The sequence below is a fragment of the Larus michahellis genome, chromosome 5 (genome assembly GCF_964199755.1).
Source record: "Larus michahellis chromosome 5, bLarMic1.1, whole genome shotgun sequence".
Classification (NCBI taxonomy): Eukaryota; Metazoa; Chordata; class Aves; order Charadriiformes; family Laridae; genus Larus; species Larus michahellis.
Window position 1 is genome coordinate 78583455 of NC_133900.1, and position 17312 is coordinate 78600766.

The 17312-nt window shown below is 39.6% G+C and overlaps 1 protein-coding gene across 1 annotated transcript in view; it reads right to left on the bottom strand.

Moving 5' to 3' along the window:
• The window catches only part of MTUS1 (microtubule associated scaffold protein 1), a 94061-nt gene that overhangs the window by 71064 nt on the left and 5685 nt on the right, over window positions 1-17312 (bottom strand). The window contains exons 3-4 of the mRNA XM_074588181.1: window positions 6149-6319; window positions 1462-1587 (exon numbers count right to left, since the gene is read on the bottom strand). Coding sequence (XP_074444282.1) covers window positions 1462-1587; window positions 6149-6319 — 297 coding nt within the window. The remainder of the gene's footprint in view (window positions 1-1461; window positions 1588-6148; window positions 6320-17312) is intronic.

A 17312-nucleotide genomic window follows, 5' to 3' on the forward strand; every position in this document is an offset into this window, starting at 1 on the left:
TTGCCTGACTCCACAAGCTCAACTCCCTCAGCCTCTCCTCACTGGCCATGTGGTCAGAGACTCTAACCACCTTCCTAAGTCTCCAGTTGGCCTTTCCAGTTTCTAAACAACCTTCTTGAACTGGGAGAGGCCAAAACACAACAGAGTAGTCCAAATAACACTGAGCCGAGAGGGTAATACCAGCTTCTTCTGGCCACACAGATCCCACAGAGACCAAAGCTTCTAGTGCCCAGGTCACTGAAGATGTTGAGCAACGCATAGCTGTCGCATGTGATGGATCCCAACAGAAAGCATCAGCTTGTCAGACAGACATATAATTTGTGTGTTTCAAAACGATTTACAGTTTGTGGCAAATTCTCTTTCTTTTCGCCGCTTACCATTTTAAAACGTGTCATTATAGCGTGACACTTGGCAGGCATCTCTTCTATTTATTCTCAATTATGTCAGATACCAGCTTAAAACTTACTTAGGCCTAAAGCAGGAGCATAGTATTTAGTTAGGTTTATCCAATTACAACAACCAGTTCACCACAAAGATGGTCAGAAGCAAGCTGATTACAACTAGGATTTAGGAGAGAGACACAGCAAGCTTATTTATCTGCTCCCATTATGTCTTTAATTGTGGCCAGAGAATGAGTTGTCAACTGCTGTTTGCGGCTTGAGTGGAGAAGCCACTGTTGGTCGATCCGGGGTCCTGGCTCAAATAGGAAGAAGAACCAGAATAGTGCTTAATACAGAGCCAGAAAGTACATTTAAATTAATGTTTCCTTTAGCACCAGATGATGAAGCATAACTGCCTTATCTCCATTAAAAATTAGAGCAAACCATTGCTTCCACTTCAGCCAGTAAGAAAAATATCAAGAAAAAGCAGCATGAAGAGCTAAGCTGTTTCTGGGACTCTTCACTTGGAAAGATGGGACAGTGTCATTCATCTACAAGAGAAGTTACTTCATCTAGTAATATCTTATTAAAAAAATATCCCCATCCCCCAAGGTCCTTTCTGTCCTGAAAGGGGTGAATATAATGCAAAGTCTGCATGAAGGTGAGGACGACAACCAGGATAAATTCAGGTTAGATCTACCCTGCAGATCACCAGCAGCCGCAGAGTCTGTGCCTGAGCTTTGTGACAGAAAAGTACTCTTATTAAAACAAGATAAACCCCACACAATCACACCTGCCACGTAGCAAAGTGGATTTAATCCCTGTGTCATGCAAACCTTTGACATATCAGAGCACAGACCTCTTCCTCATTTGCCTGAAGTACCCCAGTCAATTATGACAATACAAAGGATATTTTAGCCTGCCTATGAAATCTTACAAAACTTGAAGCACCCCGATGTTATTTTACTTCCTCACACTATTTTCCAAGACCACTGTTTAATAAACATCGCTTCACAAGGCAGGTAAGGTTCCATAATGGTAGCAATTAGAGTTTACTCTACCTACAAACAAACCCATATACCTTTTGGAGTTGGCTTCAACGAGTGTAATCTAGGTCTCGGCGCTGCTTTCAAAGGGACAGATCCCGGAGTACCATTCTGGCAGGCTGGTTTTGAAGGCCATTCTCCATTCTTGATGATGACTGTGGCTGCAACACAGAACAACCAAGAATTTGCTCTAGGCAGTATCTAGTTTGGGGAAAATTAAATCCTAAAACAAGCCTGTTTTACCCGAGGCTAAAGTCAGGAGAAGCACAAGGAGGAATAAAAATATTATGACCACCTCTGATATCTTCAGTACAGACTGATGAACTGTAACAGATTAGCCTATGACTGTTACAAAAACTTCTCAGAACTAGACATACAGCTTTGAACTATATTAAAGAAGGGGGCATATATAAAACTATATTGATCAAGATACATGACTAGAAGTCTGATCTTGCATTTCAGTTTAAGCCAAGAAAAAGCATCATCAGTACACAAAGACATTCTGGTCACAGAATTGGCTGTTAAAAAAATAAAAAACAAATAAAACGCAGACAAAGTCCTCATGCAACACCTTCCCCTCTTCTCTCTTACTGGAGCTGAGCGTGCTGTTTCAATGATGTGGTGCACGTACCACCTCAGCACCCCTTCCATCCTTCTTGTGGGACACTAAAAACGTGTGAGCCCAACTGCATTCACCAGCTCCCAAACAAGTTTTAAGAAAGGTTCCTGTAGTCTCTGTTCATAACAGCAACCTCCTCAGTGACAGCAGACCTCAGAAGATCCCCTCCATCCCCAAAGACAAAGATGAAGTCATACAGCAAAATACTCCCTGCGAAAAGGGGTAACAGACCCAAATTGGGAAAGGCAGGACAACAAGCAATCATACCCCACGTCAAAATCAGGCTTCCAACTAACAGGGCAGTTGCTACAGAAGACACTTTGTTCCATTTCAAAGGAACTTTAGAGGTTTGGGCTTATTGTCACAATAGAAATTTTTCCTTGAAAAAAAACAAAACTGAAATTTGGGGAAAGCATTGTTTTATTTTTCTGGGAAAAAAAAAAAAAGAAAATACTGCTACAGTAAGTATAGATTGAGTAGACTTTGGTTCAGGTACTAAAAAGTTATGTACTCTGACACATTAAAGAATAAGAAATTGACATTGCATTTACCAGAGACAACCAAAGACACTGGAATAGTTCATCACACTGTTTCTTTTTTCTCTAGTCATTTAAAGAAAAAAAAAAAGGGGGGGGGGGGAGGGTGTGTCATATATCAGGTTTGCCTCAGATTACCTTTAAAAAAAAAAAAAATCAGCCTCGTTAAAGTGCTAATGTGAACTACATATCTAATATTGTTCACAGAAAGATGAACATACAGTCTTGAGATTATTTTAGTGTCTTCAAATGCATAAGCCATAAATTAACTGCTTAAAAAAAAAAGATGCTTTTTGGCCCCTAATCAATACATTTTCAACAACAGAAAGAGGGACTGCTTTCTCTTTTAGAAACATATGTAACTGAAGTCGTCTTTTTTTTTTTTTTTTTTTAAATAAAGTTGGAGCCTCTCTAAAGGCACAAAAGCTGAGTATCTGCAAAAAAAAAATAAATAAAAAGTCTATACATGAGGAACAATTTGCCTAACACATCAATAACACAATTATGCTGCAGGAATCTGACCCTGATCAGCATCAGATGATTCAAACCAATTTGGTTTAGTACAGCAAGAGGCCTGAAGCAGTCCTTAACTTTTTCCATAAATCACTAAAGTAAGGATTTTTGCTCAGAGTTCACTGCACACAGCTAACAACTGCCCACAAACTGCTGAGCTACTTGCTTCTAAATCAGAAGTGTGCCATGGAAGAAATATTTTGGGTAAGTGAGAGCATTTCTGGTGTGGGACTCATCAGGGCACTGTCTCTTCATATTAGAGGATCTGGAGTCAGGTAATCAGACCACATGCAGAAAAAAATAAAAGGCAAAATTTGCAAAATTCGGTCAAGATATGATTCAAAGATGGTTATTCACACAATTAGGAGCAGGTACTGCAATCTTGATGAAAGACAGACAGGTATGAAGTGATCTCACCCCAGCTGAAATTTAAAGGGTTTAAAAACTCAACTCATTAAAAGAATTTTAGTGAAGTATTGACCGTAGGGAAAGGCAGCTCCAAGTCAATTGCTCGGATCAGCTTTTTAACTTCTGAAACACTGTTTCCATTGTATGCAATTATTCTAATGCAATTCCAATTTGGATTCTTGCTTTTTAACCTCAGAGTTTAAACATTTCAGTATGGTTCAAATGATACATTTTCAGTTCAGCAGTGAAATTGAGAAGATTTCTCTGCTGTTAAAAATACAATTTTTCAATGCTCAAACTGACAGCTTGCATGCAAAATACACTTTTAACAACAACAACTCCTCAAATGTCATTATTTCCACACTGCTCAAATAGTAAGTCTTTTTAGAGAAAAGAATCATAAAACTCAAGTGCTCGTTAGACAAAAAAAACCAAACTCTCTAATGCTGCCACAGGAAATTACCAATCCAAGGATATCCCATAACAAAGGGCTGAGCTGACACAGCAGGAGAAACGCTCCGTTTTGTAATTATTTTTTTTTCCTCCGCTAACACAAGGCAAACTCCTTAAGCAAAACAAGCCAAGTGACTTCATCAATTCAATACTGTTGACAGGATCACAATAGTTTGTCCTAAATTTCATAACATTCACAGACTAAGCCTCCCTTCCTGATCTCTGTGCATCCCATCAATCTAAAAAACATTTTAGGTTTACAAGTATGGATTTTTTTTTCCTAACATTATTGTACAGTAGACGAAATGAAATAATTAAAAACATTAACAACACCGTACTTAAAACATTAAAGTACAACGTCAAGTCATTAGTTCTTTTCAATTTGATATAAAGTCACAAAAACCGCACTATACTAGTATGTGAATCATATCTAACCTAATTTCATTATACTCACAAAACCTGACCATCAGACTTAAATCATTCTCATCAAGTGTAACAGTTTAACTAAAGAAAAATCATCTCATGGAAAATCAGCAAGTCAAAACATTGCATACGTTTACCAACCTCCACAAAAATACATGCTTTTAAAAAAAAAAAGAAAAAAAGAAAGAAATAAAAAGGAATACAACCTACTTCTTTTCCCAGTAAACGTGGCTAACAAAGGAATAATACAAAAGCTGTAAGATCCCACTACCAGCAGTGTCAGTAAGGTAATATCATAGTGGCTTCCTGAGTCAGTCGGTGGTGTTAGTGTAGAATTGATGAAAATAACAGGAGAAAAATTAGTTTCTGTGCAACTGCGGAGTCCTCCGGGTATAGTCATTTAAAAAGGATCAAAGTAAGCTGAAAGCCAAAGAGACTGCAGCCATGTTCAACCTCTCATATTGCTCCCTGCTTGCTCTTCATGAATCGGAGTGGAAAAAATTGTAAGCTTCAAGGCAGTGGACAAAACAGATTAAACCAGCTAGCAAATCAGGCTAAATAAGGAGTCATCTGTTTGAATACTTAATCTGAATACCGTTCTTTGTTACGAAGCGATGACCCCTTCCCTTTGTTACAGGAGGGAGTAAAATGAAGAGAGGACAAAGCTGCTTAGGAATGCCAGATACATCCTAAACCTGAACAGCAAAAGTCAACATGGCTGTCACGGTAACAGAACCGACCCGACTACACAGGAACAGGCACCGCGTATTTTATTGCACGTACTCGTTCTTTTGAGGAATATATTAGGTCTTAGGTTTTTTTAATGAAGGCACTACAGGGAAGAAAAAAGGGCAAGAGAAAATTGAGTTATATACATATGCATGTATATGCGCATACATAAACTACAAACGTATGTTAAATCACAGTTCTCTCTTTCAGTCCATTGAAGACAGCTTTAAATGACATCTGGCACAAAGGAAAGGCCTTTGCCCGGTATCCAAGATATAACAAACGACGCGATGGTAACAGAATATTTGAATACGTGTAGCTGGGAATACTGATATATCTGACAGTCAGTTGTGTGTTTCTTCCTTCAGGTTTTTGCCCCTAGAACTCCTACACCTGCTGGTACAGACCCTTTGTAGAGCTTCAAATCAAAGCTAGTTCTGTTATTTTTCTCCCTAATTTTAATCAAGATGGATTTGGTTCAGATCACACACCAATGCTTACAGTTACCTTAGAAATCACCACAGAAGTCTACCCATGCAAAGTTTTATATTCTAAAAGCAGTTTCACATACCTGCTTTCGATCTCATCTACACTTTTTGTCTTAAAATTCTGAAAACAGATATAATCTAGTTCAAAAAGAGCTGTTTGTATCAAAAAATCTGTAATGTGCCATTCCAAGTATTACAACATGTAATCCCTTCACATCCTTCAGACATTTCTTATTACGCTATAAGTAAACGTAAGGAAACTTCTGCTCAAGAAGAGCCGCTGTTTTTGTGATGTTTCGGGATGGAAGAGGAGCTTTACTGAAACCTCTACTCATCAAACCACAATCCAAGGCTTAAAGCTCCTTCAGGTGACATGTCTCAAGAAGGAAAGTTGTAAGTTAAGAGCCCCAGAGACCTAGCACTAATAATAAGTTGCACAATGAGAATTAACACAGGCCTTTGTCAGACAGGACTCCCTTCAAGGGGATTTTTTTTTTCAACAAGCAGCTGATGCCGGCTGTCAGTTAAAACCCATATACTGACGGATACTTACTGCTGAAAAGACTTTGCTCGCTCTGAGTGCTGCTGACCGACGAGATGCTAGGTGTTCTCTGAAGACCTTTGACAGGCACTTTGGATTTGGTGAGCGATTTACCGGAGCTAGCCCAGGAGACTGGAGAATTTTTCACGGAGGCTTGCTTCTCTCTTGGCAAAGATCCTGTACCTGTCAATTGAGGGGTGAAAGGAAGGGAGAGAAAAGAATAAAGGAGTTGGAAATAAACAATTGCTGCTTCTATGTATATGCCTACAAGTAAAAAGATTCACACATTAAAAATACATGTAAAAGGTTTAATCTACCTCACATCGACATGGTAAAAAATGTTATTGTAAATGCAGAAAGACAGTTCCAAGGATTTAAAGGATCCCGTTTTACCTGCATGTTGACCTCAGGAACAAGTCAAGAGCATTACAGACAGGCCTTCAAGGCAGACACGCACAAAAAAAGAAATGAAATCTTTCTTGCAGTCTCCTACCTCTATGTATTATGGTTCACTGTACTGGCAATCCCATAAAAATTATAACCTCCATCTCAAAGACAATCCAAGAAAGATTATTTTGTTTGTTCCCACCTCCAAAACAGATTCCCACCCCCCCGTCTGCGCTCTAAAAGAGCACATCCCGTCAAGGACTAACACAGCCTGAGAGTATCAAGTGGTGTGCTCACATAATGTACTGAAAACTGACTAGTTCTGCAGAACTAGTTAAACAGCACTCCCTGGAACCAAGTTCTTAGTGGCCAACTGATGCAGACATATTTTTGCATTAATTGCTGTTTTCATTTGAGCTTGTTGAATACAAATGCCCAATAGCTGAGTTAATCAAATAGGAAGAGTGTCTATATAGGGGACAGGTGTGCCATCTTCAGACAGGAGCTTACCCTTGTACTACTAACAAAGCAACAACATTTTCTGCAAGAAAATTTGAGGTTAGTGACATTAAGCTTTTAGTTTGTTTCTGAAAAGCGTGCACCCAGATTAAAACTACAATGGCACAAAAGAAGTTGTGTACACACAGACCTGTCTTGTCACCACTGTCAACTTGGGTTGACTCCTGTCAGCTCTGGTCTCAAGCTCTTTAAACTACGCAATAACTACAGAAAAGAGGTTTTCTACTTTGTACAAAAACAAGAAGAGATATGGAAGATAGGCTTAATTTTTTTTTTCAAAAATATTTTGTTATTATAACAAAAGTTATTTTACAAGATACCTTAGGTTCTGATGTCACTGCCATTCTCAAGTCTGACAGACATAGTTTATCTTACTCAAAAAGAGATGACTACAGTGTTTCAGATTTGACTTAGAACACTCAAGTTTCTACTTAAAGGGAATACCCTTCCCTTTATTCTTGTCACCATAAGCCACATTTCAGTTTTGCTTAAGCTATGTAAGAGACTGCTGAAATATGACAAAATTAGCTAGTAGTTCCACTTTATTCAACATCAGTTTTGCTGCAGGATCTCCACTCTTAAATACCAGTGACCAAGAAACCGTCAATTTGCACTAGGACCAAGAAAGCGTGACATTAAGGGGATTACATTAAGATCTAGGCAAGAAAGACATTTACGCCCAGTGTCTGCTTTTCAACAGTAGGTGGTGTGACAGGATTAGATAACTTGTCTCAAAATACCGTTTCAAAAAGGGAAAACCAGGAACAGCACTAGGAAAGGAAGCCACATCCAAGCTATTTCCCTCCGTGCAGATCAACTCAGTAACAAAAGAGAAATCCTACATACAACATATACTAAACATGCATTAGGATATTAGATGATACAGGTCACGGAATATACCACACAAGCTTCAATGAGTCGCTAAACACGTTTGATGTCAGATCTCTCTTCAGAGCTGCAGAACTGCGACTCTGCACAGTATTAAATCTCCAAGACAAAAATTATCAGTCATATTTTAGAATTTTTTGTAAGTTACTGCAATGGACACTTGGGTATCTCCAACTCATTAAAGAGCCCCCAGCCTTTGTCATGCCATGAGAAACACCATAACCCACAAGCTCTCACTTACTGAAAACATCTCTGAAACAGCACTCCAGACCACGTATCTGAAATTGTGTGTTTGAAAAAAAGAAAAAAAAAAGCAAAAAAGTTTCTGTGACAACTAAACTTCATATGACAAATGTGACAGCTTTCTAAAACTTTCCACATTGTTTTCTAAAAGGTTGTTTCATTAATGGATCAACATACCAGAACAGTAATTAATCCAGACTAGTCAGAAATTCCTTTACTAAACAGCCTCTCAGCAAAACAAGGTGCAAAAACCAAACAAACCCCGCTCCCCCCCAAAACAAACAAACAGAAAGGGGCAGCTGTACCTACACCGCATGAGAAGTTTGTATGACTAAGTTAAAGGTTTATATTTCAAAAGGCAGCCAGAGGAACAAACGCAGCTTATCAACTGCATTTGCTATTGTGTTGGACTCGTTCATCCAGTTCAAGAGGTACGGGAACGAAATCCTGTTTTCTTCACAGTGATTTTTCTCACAAGAGGGATCGAGGCAAGCACGTGAAAAAGCTGCGTCTCTTCTCGTACAGCGTGTGCCCTGTATATGATTTGGAGCCAGCCCGGCTTCTCTGCAGCCACCGGAATGCAGCAGGGCCCTAAACCAGCCCTGAACTCAAACCCACAGCCAGCTCTGGGATGGCCAGTTTCAGAAGCGCGGCAAACAGATGACCTTTGCTCTTTCCTTAGTTCTTTTCCTGCTTGGTGCTTTCCTATAAGCTTCCATTAAAATAATTACCCAAGCACTCAGATACATTTTTTTCAAAAGCCCAGCTCAAGGGAGGATTTCTTTTAAGCCATGACACAAGATCATTAAGCAACTACTCCAGGTGTTACTTCAACTAACAACAATGGTTTTACAAAATATTTTTACAATTACCATTCCCTAAGAAAGGGGAGCACAGAATTAGATGCATAGGTTTTGAAGACAGAAGCAGGAAGATATAAACAAAAGTACTGGAAACAAGCACAAAAGCAGGATATTTGGTGAACCATAATTATAAAGACAACCAGCAATAGCGTCAAAGTAACAGGCTTTCATCAGTTATTTAATCTAGTCACTGAAGTGGAATACTAGAAATATCACATTCCTCTACAGTGAGGTAAGGAGCTGGCAATTCTTTAGAAAAAAAAAAAGTCTCTACGCAACAACTACGTTACTTCAAGTATGTTAAAGTATCTCTTGTACTGGAATGGAAATAAGCAAGGAACAAAGCTCATTTTTCAAGAGACTCTGAAGTCAGATTTCATATCCTTACTCAAATAATCATCCTCTCATATGAATCTCTCATGGGTGGTTATTGATAAGAATAAATTAAGGCTTCCTTTAAATAGCACTGGAGCCTAAAAAATTCGAATTGAGAGAATAAACATATGCCAGTAGTGGTGAACTTAAGACTTCACTGAACTTAAGACTTCACCAGGCAGACTGTCAAGTTGAATACGTATTCACCAAATCCACCATTTCAAACTGGATCGACACATTTCACATCTAGAACTGAGCACAGAGCAACTGGCATTCACCGAGCTACACAACACCTGGAAATGAATGGTTGGAAGCCTTTCCCAAACAGAAACTCAGGGCAGACTAAGCGCAAAAGGAGTCTTTGGAAGAATGTTTTTGTTGTTACTGTTTTTGTTTAACCCTAAGGCTAACAGCAATAGTTGGTTTGGCCTTTCATTGCCTTATCTCTTGAATATGTTGAATTTTGGATTTTTGTCTTATGCTTTCTGATTTTTCCTGCAAGTTTAAAAACCCAGAGGGTTCTATTTTAGAACTGCTAAACTTCTTAGCTTTTAAAAAAATAACTTAAATTATGATGAAAAACCCAGTCTAAGCCTACAGTACAAGGTCTTTATAAAGCAAGGGGAGCAAACCTTCAAGAAAACATGCTATTTTTTGGCACCTATTGAAAGGAGCAGGTAAATGATGGAAAGACAAACTGGACTTTGGTATTGTTTCCAGCAGACCGATCTTAACATATTTGTAAGGGTGTTTATGGTTGCTATTAAGAGCACTGTAAAGCAGCAGCAATACTAACTCATTTCTGATGGCTGCAAGCCCCCCAGGTTGCCTGATTAGCCATTCAGCAGTATTAGCTATACTTTATTACACTATACATATATCAGTGTTTCTTCGAGGAATAAAGAGTGGTTACAGCATGTTTCATAATTCTACCAAAGATTTACAGATAATCTTTCTAGTTATCTCTCCCTTTTGAAGTCTCAAATTACTACCAAAATTATCAAGAAAAAGCAGGGCACAGTTATGTTATATTGCCAGCAACGCCTCAACTGCTAAAGATAAACTTGGGCAAAGACAGGGAATGTTACAATTACTACTGGGTCTAAAAAATATTTACGTGAGAGATTCATTTGTTTAGGGGATAACACCTGATCATAGAACAGTTTACAGATTAAGGCAAGACCCAGCTCCCCACGTTATGCAGACTTCCGCAGTATTGTTCCCATTCACCTACAATCCTTAGGGAAACGCTCCTCTTTGGCACAGGTATCAAGGAAGCAGCAGCAAGTTAGAGACAAAAACATTACCAGGCTACCAGCGGCCATGTGGGTAGGTATTCACGCATTCCTCCTCTTGCGGCTCAATCTTCTCAGACTAGAACTGGAAAATTGATCTTCAGTGATATAAGTGTGTGTGTATATATATGCACTCTATATATTATATATAGAGCATTATAGTAGCAGTTCACCACCATGAAACCAACTCTTTTCATTCTCCAAACGCTCCCACTGTCAGAAGAGCAACTGGGGTGTTTTCAATTAGAGGGGGAAAACAACATCCATGTACGCCTGCTGTTAAATTTCAATTTTTTCCCTTCCTATTTGGCCCAGTTATGGAATTTGTCAGACTTCCTCCCAGTTGAACCCTTCCACAATTAGAGAGACTCCTCCCTTCCCAGTCTCCCCTCAGGCTCAACTCCTTGCCCGTGACCTCTCCAGCATCTAGAAATAGCCCTTCTCCTCCCTGGCCTCAAGTCCCAACTCACATCATCTGCTTTCCCACCTCCAGTACAGTCTGCTATCGTACTGCCTGCCGGATTTACTCAATTTTAGGTTTTTCCTTTTGTAGGCTGAACTAGAGCAGCCCCACAAGAGATCACGTCCACACAGTCACGCTGTCATCTCCTATGGCCCCAGGCAGAGCCAGTCACCAGATGGCAGGTAGCTTTACACCAGCTTCCCAGGGCAGCTGCACAGTGGTGGCAAAGCTTGTCCACTCCAGCTTTGCCAGGAGACTGTTGTGAGCTGTTTACATCCTGCCTTAAACAAACCCCAACCTCTAGCTTTAACCCAGCTATTGGAAAGTTCTGTCCGTTTAGGAGTTGTGGGCACAAGTCAAATCAATGTACGACAAAGAATGCTGAGGCAAAAGAAAACCACCGACCACATCCAGTTATGGTTTTCGTTATTGTCCTGCTCTTCATATCACACACCCCTTCATGTTATACGCTGAGAATTTTTTCATAGAACCATAGAATGGTTCGGGTTGGAAGGGACCTTAAAGATCATCTAGTTCCAAGACCCTGCCCTGGGCAGGGACACCTTCCACTAAACCAGGTTTCTCAAAGCCCCGTCCAGCCTGGCCTTGAACACCTCCAGGGATGGGGCAATGATAGTTGCAGCTTTTATACCCACATTATCTGTAAATATTTTAAGTTTTCTGTTGCAGGAGAAACTTAATGCATTCCTTGCATGAAGAAGGAACCTTACTGTAAACATAAATACAGTTTTCTTCAGGAAGACAAGGATTCCTATTACTCTCCTCCTTTACCTCCACACCGAGAGAATTCAGAACTAACCAGCAGAGGTGAAGAGTTATTTGAAGACACACCAGCATGTCCTTGCAAGTAAATGACTAGGTACCGAGAAATTCCCCTGCAGGGAACTGGTGCACACCTCAATCCTAAAGAAGAATGTTCTTACACTTGCATCCACGTTTCTGACAGCATTGATAGGTGGACTGTTAGTATCAGCCTCTGCAAGTACGATCACGTTTCTTCCTACAGGTATAATGCATTGAAACCCTGGTGTGGCTAGTCACAAGTCACCTGTAAAAAGTCTGGGGACATATGTGAAAACTTAATTCCCTAAGTACGGTCATTGATGGCCCCAGAAACAAAGACGAAAGGGTGAAATGCTCCTTTCTGGAAGCTGGAAGTCAACAGAATCCTGGAAACACCATAAGCTTTGGAATAAAGATGTTCAAACCTTCAAACGTTACCATCCCCCTGCTGCTTCTACTACCCCAAGAATTAGAGAGGACCACACCTAAGGCTACCAAACCAGAGATAAATCTATGAACTTGCTTTGAAATCATTCATTGTAACTGATCTCATATTACCTCACAAACAAAAAACCTTCTGCTTTTACAAGTTTCTCATGGTCCATTTGACTTATAAAACTGAACAGGAAATAATTTATTCCAAATGGGTGTTTTTATGCTGAACCCTATGGACGGCTTGCAAAACATGAGTAGTATCTCTCCCATAGTGAGAGCTCCTTGTTAATGAGGCGTAACAAAAGAAATTAGTCAAAGCAAGTTTTTCTGTTAGCGTATGTAGGCAAAGCTAAACCCAAATTGATTATGCTGAATTCAGATTGCATCATTTTATGGCTCCTTTCTGACTTCAAAATGTGAATTGACCATTCTGTACCTGAATGACCAACACCTGGGGCAGAAGCTTAGAGGTCAATGGTTGCCACAAGGATACACATGCTGCTCCAGGCACCTTCCAGCAAGACACTCCAGTTGAGGATGGCCAGGAAATGAGGGCAAAGCGGAGTGGAAACATTACTACAGAAGTCCAACTCAGGCAATTGGAGATTTCAAGTGGCAGAAGGGACGCCTTGTGAGGTTCTTCCTAGGCCCTCACAACTAGCACTGCTTCCTGAGCTCTCACAAACCGATCAGCTGGACAAAAGTCCTTTCAGATACATTAGGTACATTACATAACGGTAACTTTATACTGGAAATTAAAAGAGGACCAGTTATGAGAAACAGTCATTGTGGAGCTCCATATGGAGCAGTGGAGCTCTCTAGATGAAGATGACCAAAGAGGGATGACAGACAAGCTTTACGTCGTGCTACAGACATACCCTATGTTCCATGGAGACCCATGTATGGGTTTCCTCCTTCTTCCAACACCTCTGGAAGGTGAATACGGGAGTTTTAAATTCACTTTTAACACAGGCTTCAATTACTGTAATGAAGCACTACATGTGTATTAAAGAAAGGGAAGAGAGGACCAAGTAATCTGGACTCAAGGACAAATATTATAAGGACAAATAATGATGTTATATAAGTTAAGAGTATGAGGACCCTACTTTTAGGATCCATGAAAAAATCTGGCTGTTCCACAAAATTAAAAAAACAAAAAGCATAAAAAAACCTGGTTGAAACTAAATTTTAAGCCTTATTTATAGACTCTGGTGTATTTCAGATTTGTTCTTGAGAAAGTACATGGATACTCCTACAAGTAACTCTCCAGTCCTGCATTTCCTGACTGTTTCAGGCCAGAAAACCTGGAAGTTATGTTTGCCTTTTAAAATATTTTGTTTCCTCTTGGCATCATGTCAGTCCAACTTCAGAGTCACATGGTAGACAGCACGAATGATACAAGCTGAAAAATGATTTGCAGTAACCATGTTTGGTTTAGCTCCTGGTTCAGTGTCAGAATATAGACTCAAGATTATGGGAATGCTTATTGAAACTAAATTGGTTTGGTTCCGCTTCACTAGTATTGTGAAAGGCTATGGCAAAAAAATACTGAATTACCAAGTTTATATACATCTCCAGCTGTATGAAAACCCATTGAAACCATTTGGTTTCAATTTTTCATCTGAAAAGCCTTTCTTTGTGCAATAAATAGCAACAACACTCAATGAACACAGCCTTAATCTGTTACGGCCTCTTCTGGTTTTAACTTTGGAAGCTTCTCTGAATTATACATTTAAGTGTAAAACCAAACCAAAACACAGTATAAGGAATTTAGCAATTATGAACTAACAAGCAAATCAGTGTTTCGAAGCATCACTAAACTTTTTGTAGTCTAATGCAACTGAAACGTATTTCCTATAGCATATGGGTAATTATTTTCCCTCGTGCTTCAGTTAGTTGCAGAACACTGGAGAAGTCCTTCAGTGTGATCAACTTTTCATACGGAATGGGTCTCACTTGTCCAAAATATTAAATGAAACACAGAACTCTGACTGTTGAGCTTCCCACTACCCAACCTTTCATTACTGCGGTTAAATGCTATGAAAGCACTAGCAAGCCAAAGAGGGAGTACCACTGGACTAGACTCATGGAAAAGGTAAATAAAGCACAGGGCTTTACTTGGCTATCAGTGACTTAAATCAGAGACAAAATGGTACCTAAAACGTCAGAAATAACTGTCAGATGGTTAAAGACGTTTTAGTTACAAAGACTATTTACATGGTTTACATTAATTTCTGGAAGTCTTTAACAGTAAGTGGAGGAATAATATTTTTGCTGCTTTCATATCCCCAAATAGTTTCAATTACACATACGGCTTGACAGAGCTCTCATAGCTAAGACATCAACAACAACGTGAAGCTTCATACAGTGGAAAATAATTTAAAGCAATGGTATTATTTTAAAGCAGAAGGGTAGGTAAAGTATTAGCTTATCAGAAATCTTAACTTGCAGGTAAAGCTCCATTCCTTTACATACTTATAGGTAGGCCGTAGTCAGCACTAAGAGGGAAAAAAAACCCACAACTAGTTGTGGTGGACATTCACATTTTTAGATCTAAAGTAAAAAATTTATATCCCTATTTCACGCTGTTCAAACACAAATCAAGCGATTTCCTGCAGCTCAAACTGTCACAGCGTTTCCATCCAACCGCATGGGTGGTAGCATGTGGTTGCAGGGGCAGGCTGACAGTAGAAAAACTTGGAGACCACCAAATACTCCTTGGCTTCTCCAGTGCCCTTCCCCCCCTCCCTTTAAGAGGGAGAAAGACACGGCTCTTCCCAAACCATAATACCTCAACTATTAGCCGGCTATTACTCCTCCACAGTGGTTATGTACATCCAATTAGAAGGTTGTGTGCATTTGCTGGGAACGAAAACAATAGTTGCTTTCATTTCTGGACTGGTTCAAAGTCCAGATTACAAAGTTACACACGCCTTCCAGTAAGAACCAGGTAACTCAAACATTTTATTCTGTGTCTTGAATTCTAGTAAGTGTTTTGACCAATAGCAAACATAGCAAAAGGCATATTGCCTCCCATCCAGTACTACAGAAAATCTACGCACACCACCATGGAAAAATTAGCCGTAGAGAATTAAGATTTTTGTTCGAGAATGAGTATGTGATTACAGGTCATTCTGTCTTATGGAGGAATGGAAACAAATAGTTACAGAAATAATTTTGAGGCACCTAGCTTGCAACTGTGACCCGATTTCTTGATTTACTGCAGAAATGGGGCTTTGCCATTTCACTGACCACTTGGATACACTGAATCGAGTTGGGCTCACCTTTTAAAGAACCAGTTTAATTCAGCAAAAACTCTGAGTTCCAGCCAAGATACACCAATACTGGTGAACTGCAGTCAGCAACCGTTTTGAAATAAATAAAGTTATTTTTAGCTTAATGCGCTCTGCGAATAACCTCACAAAAATATAATGCTTGAGATACGAGTTTTCCTCTCCTTTTGCTGTCTTCTGTTTGGGAAAGGATCAGGGCATTTCCTTAGAAGACATGCTTCCTATTGGGTTAGCGTCTTGCCACTGAAAATTTACAGTTTACATTTACAAGTGAAGAAAAATTACTAAAAATCTCAACCTCTGCCAAGTTGCAAAGATCTTATAATTGGTGTTTTATACAGGGCATTTTTTCTTTTATTTCTTGATTATTGGCGAGTTTCCTGCTTCCCACTTGAAATGACAGTGCATGATACAATTCACTGCTCACAAGCTCTTGATTATTCTGGGAACAATACATATACTGATATATTTTGGACAGAATGACTGCTTTTCTCCCTCAACATCCACATGCAAGAGATGACACCGAGCTATACCACCACTTCTCTTGTTCAGAGTATTTAATGGACTCACTACACCAATTTGTCTTCCTGCCCGACGACCCGAATACAGCCAGCAACTGGCTAAGAATTAGTTGCATTTATGTTAGTACTTCAGGAAGCAAAAAAGTCGTTAGGATTTGGACATTTTTAAGACTTGGCTTGGCAAATGCCTGAACAACCTAGTCTGAATTCAGTGCCGACCCAATTACAGGCAAGGGGGGCTGGGCTAGGTGACCTCCAGAAGTTCTTTCCATCCTGGATTTAGCTCATCTCTAGTCTGGAAAAATCCTGACAGCAACCAACTGTACAGCTACTGAGGTATTTATCGGCACTGCTGGAATTATATCAAGGCACAAGTTTAATACCAAAGTGTTCAAATAACCGGAAGAAATAGTTACTCTCTACAGTATGGGTTTAGCCAGAACAGGTAACTGAGTTTGGTTTAGAAGCTGCCACATGGCCACAATAAGCGTACGTAGAGTTTTACTTCAAAAAAACTTTAAAAACAGATGGGGTAAGCAGCAGCGGACAGGGTTTTACCTGAAAGGTAGGGTCACATAACACAGCAGGGTTTTCGTACCAACTAACTCCTACCTTTCCCCATCCTTCCTTCTCCCACCCTGTACACCCATCCTCCGATTTGCATCGGTACTATGTTTACCAGGGAGCAAGGAACTAAGAATTCTCTTGGCAAGGGATGGGATAATAATAGTTTAACGCATCAAATCCCGCTTTGTAACACCAAAATATAGCATAAACAAAATGAAGGGTAAGATATGCTAGGAATGGTGGGCATGAAAATAAATTCTTCTCATGGGCAGCATTACAATTCTGGTCTCATCAGATCATAGCATGACTTTGAAACGTTGAGGTGCTTTTTCATGCTTTTATCTTAAGCAGTCTTTTTCCAATAAAAGAAATTTGAACGGTATCCTACTGACTACCATAATTTCAGCATTCAATGCGTTAAGGAGTGACAGCTTTAGCTAAAGAAACTTGGGGACTAAAGGTTTTTACTTTCAACAGCAAACGGCTTCTGCTTCTAAAAGTGCATTTGATTTTTTATTTTTTT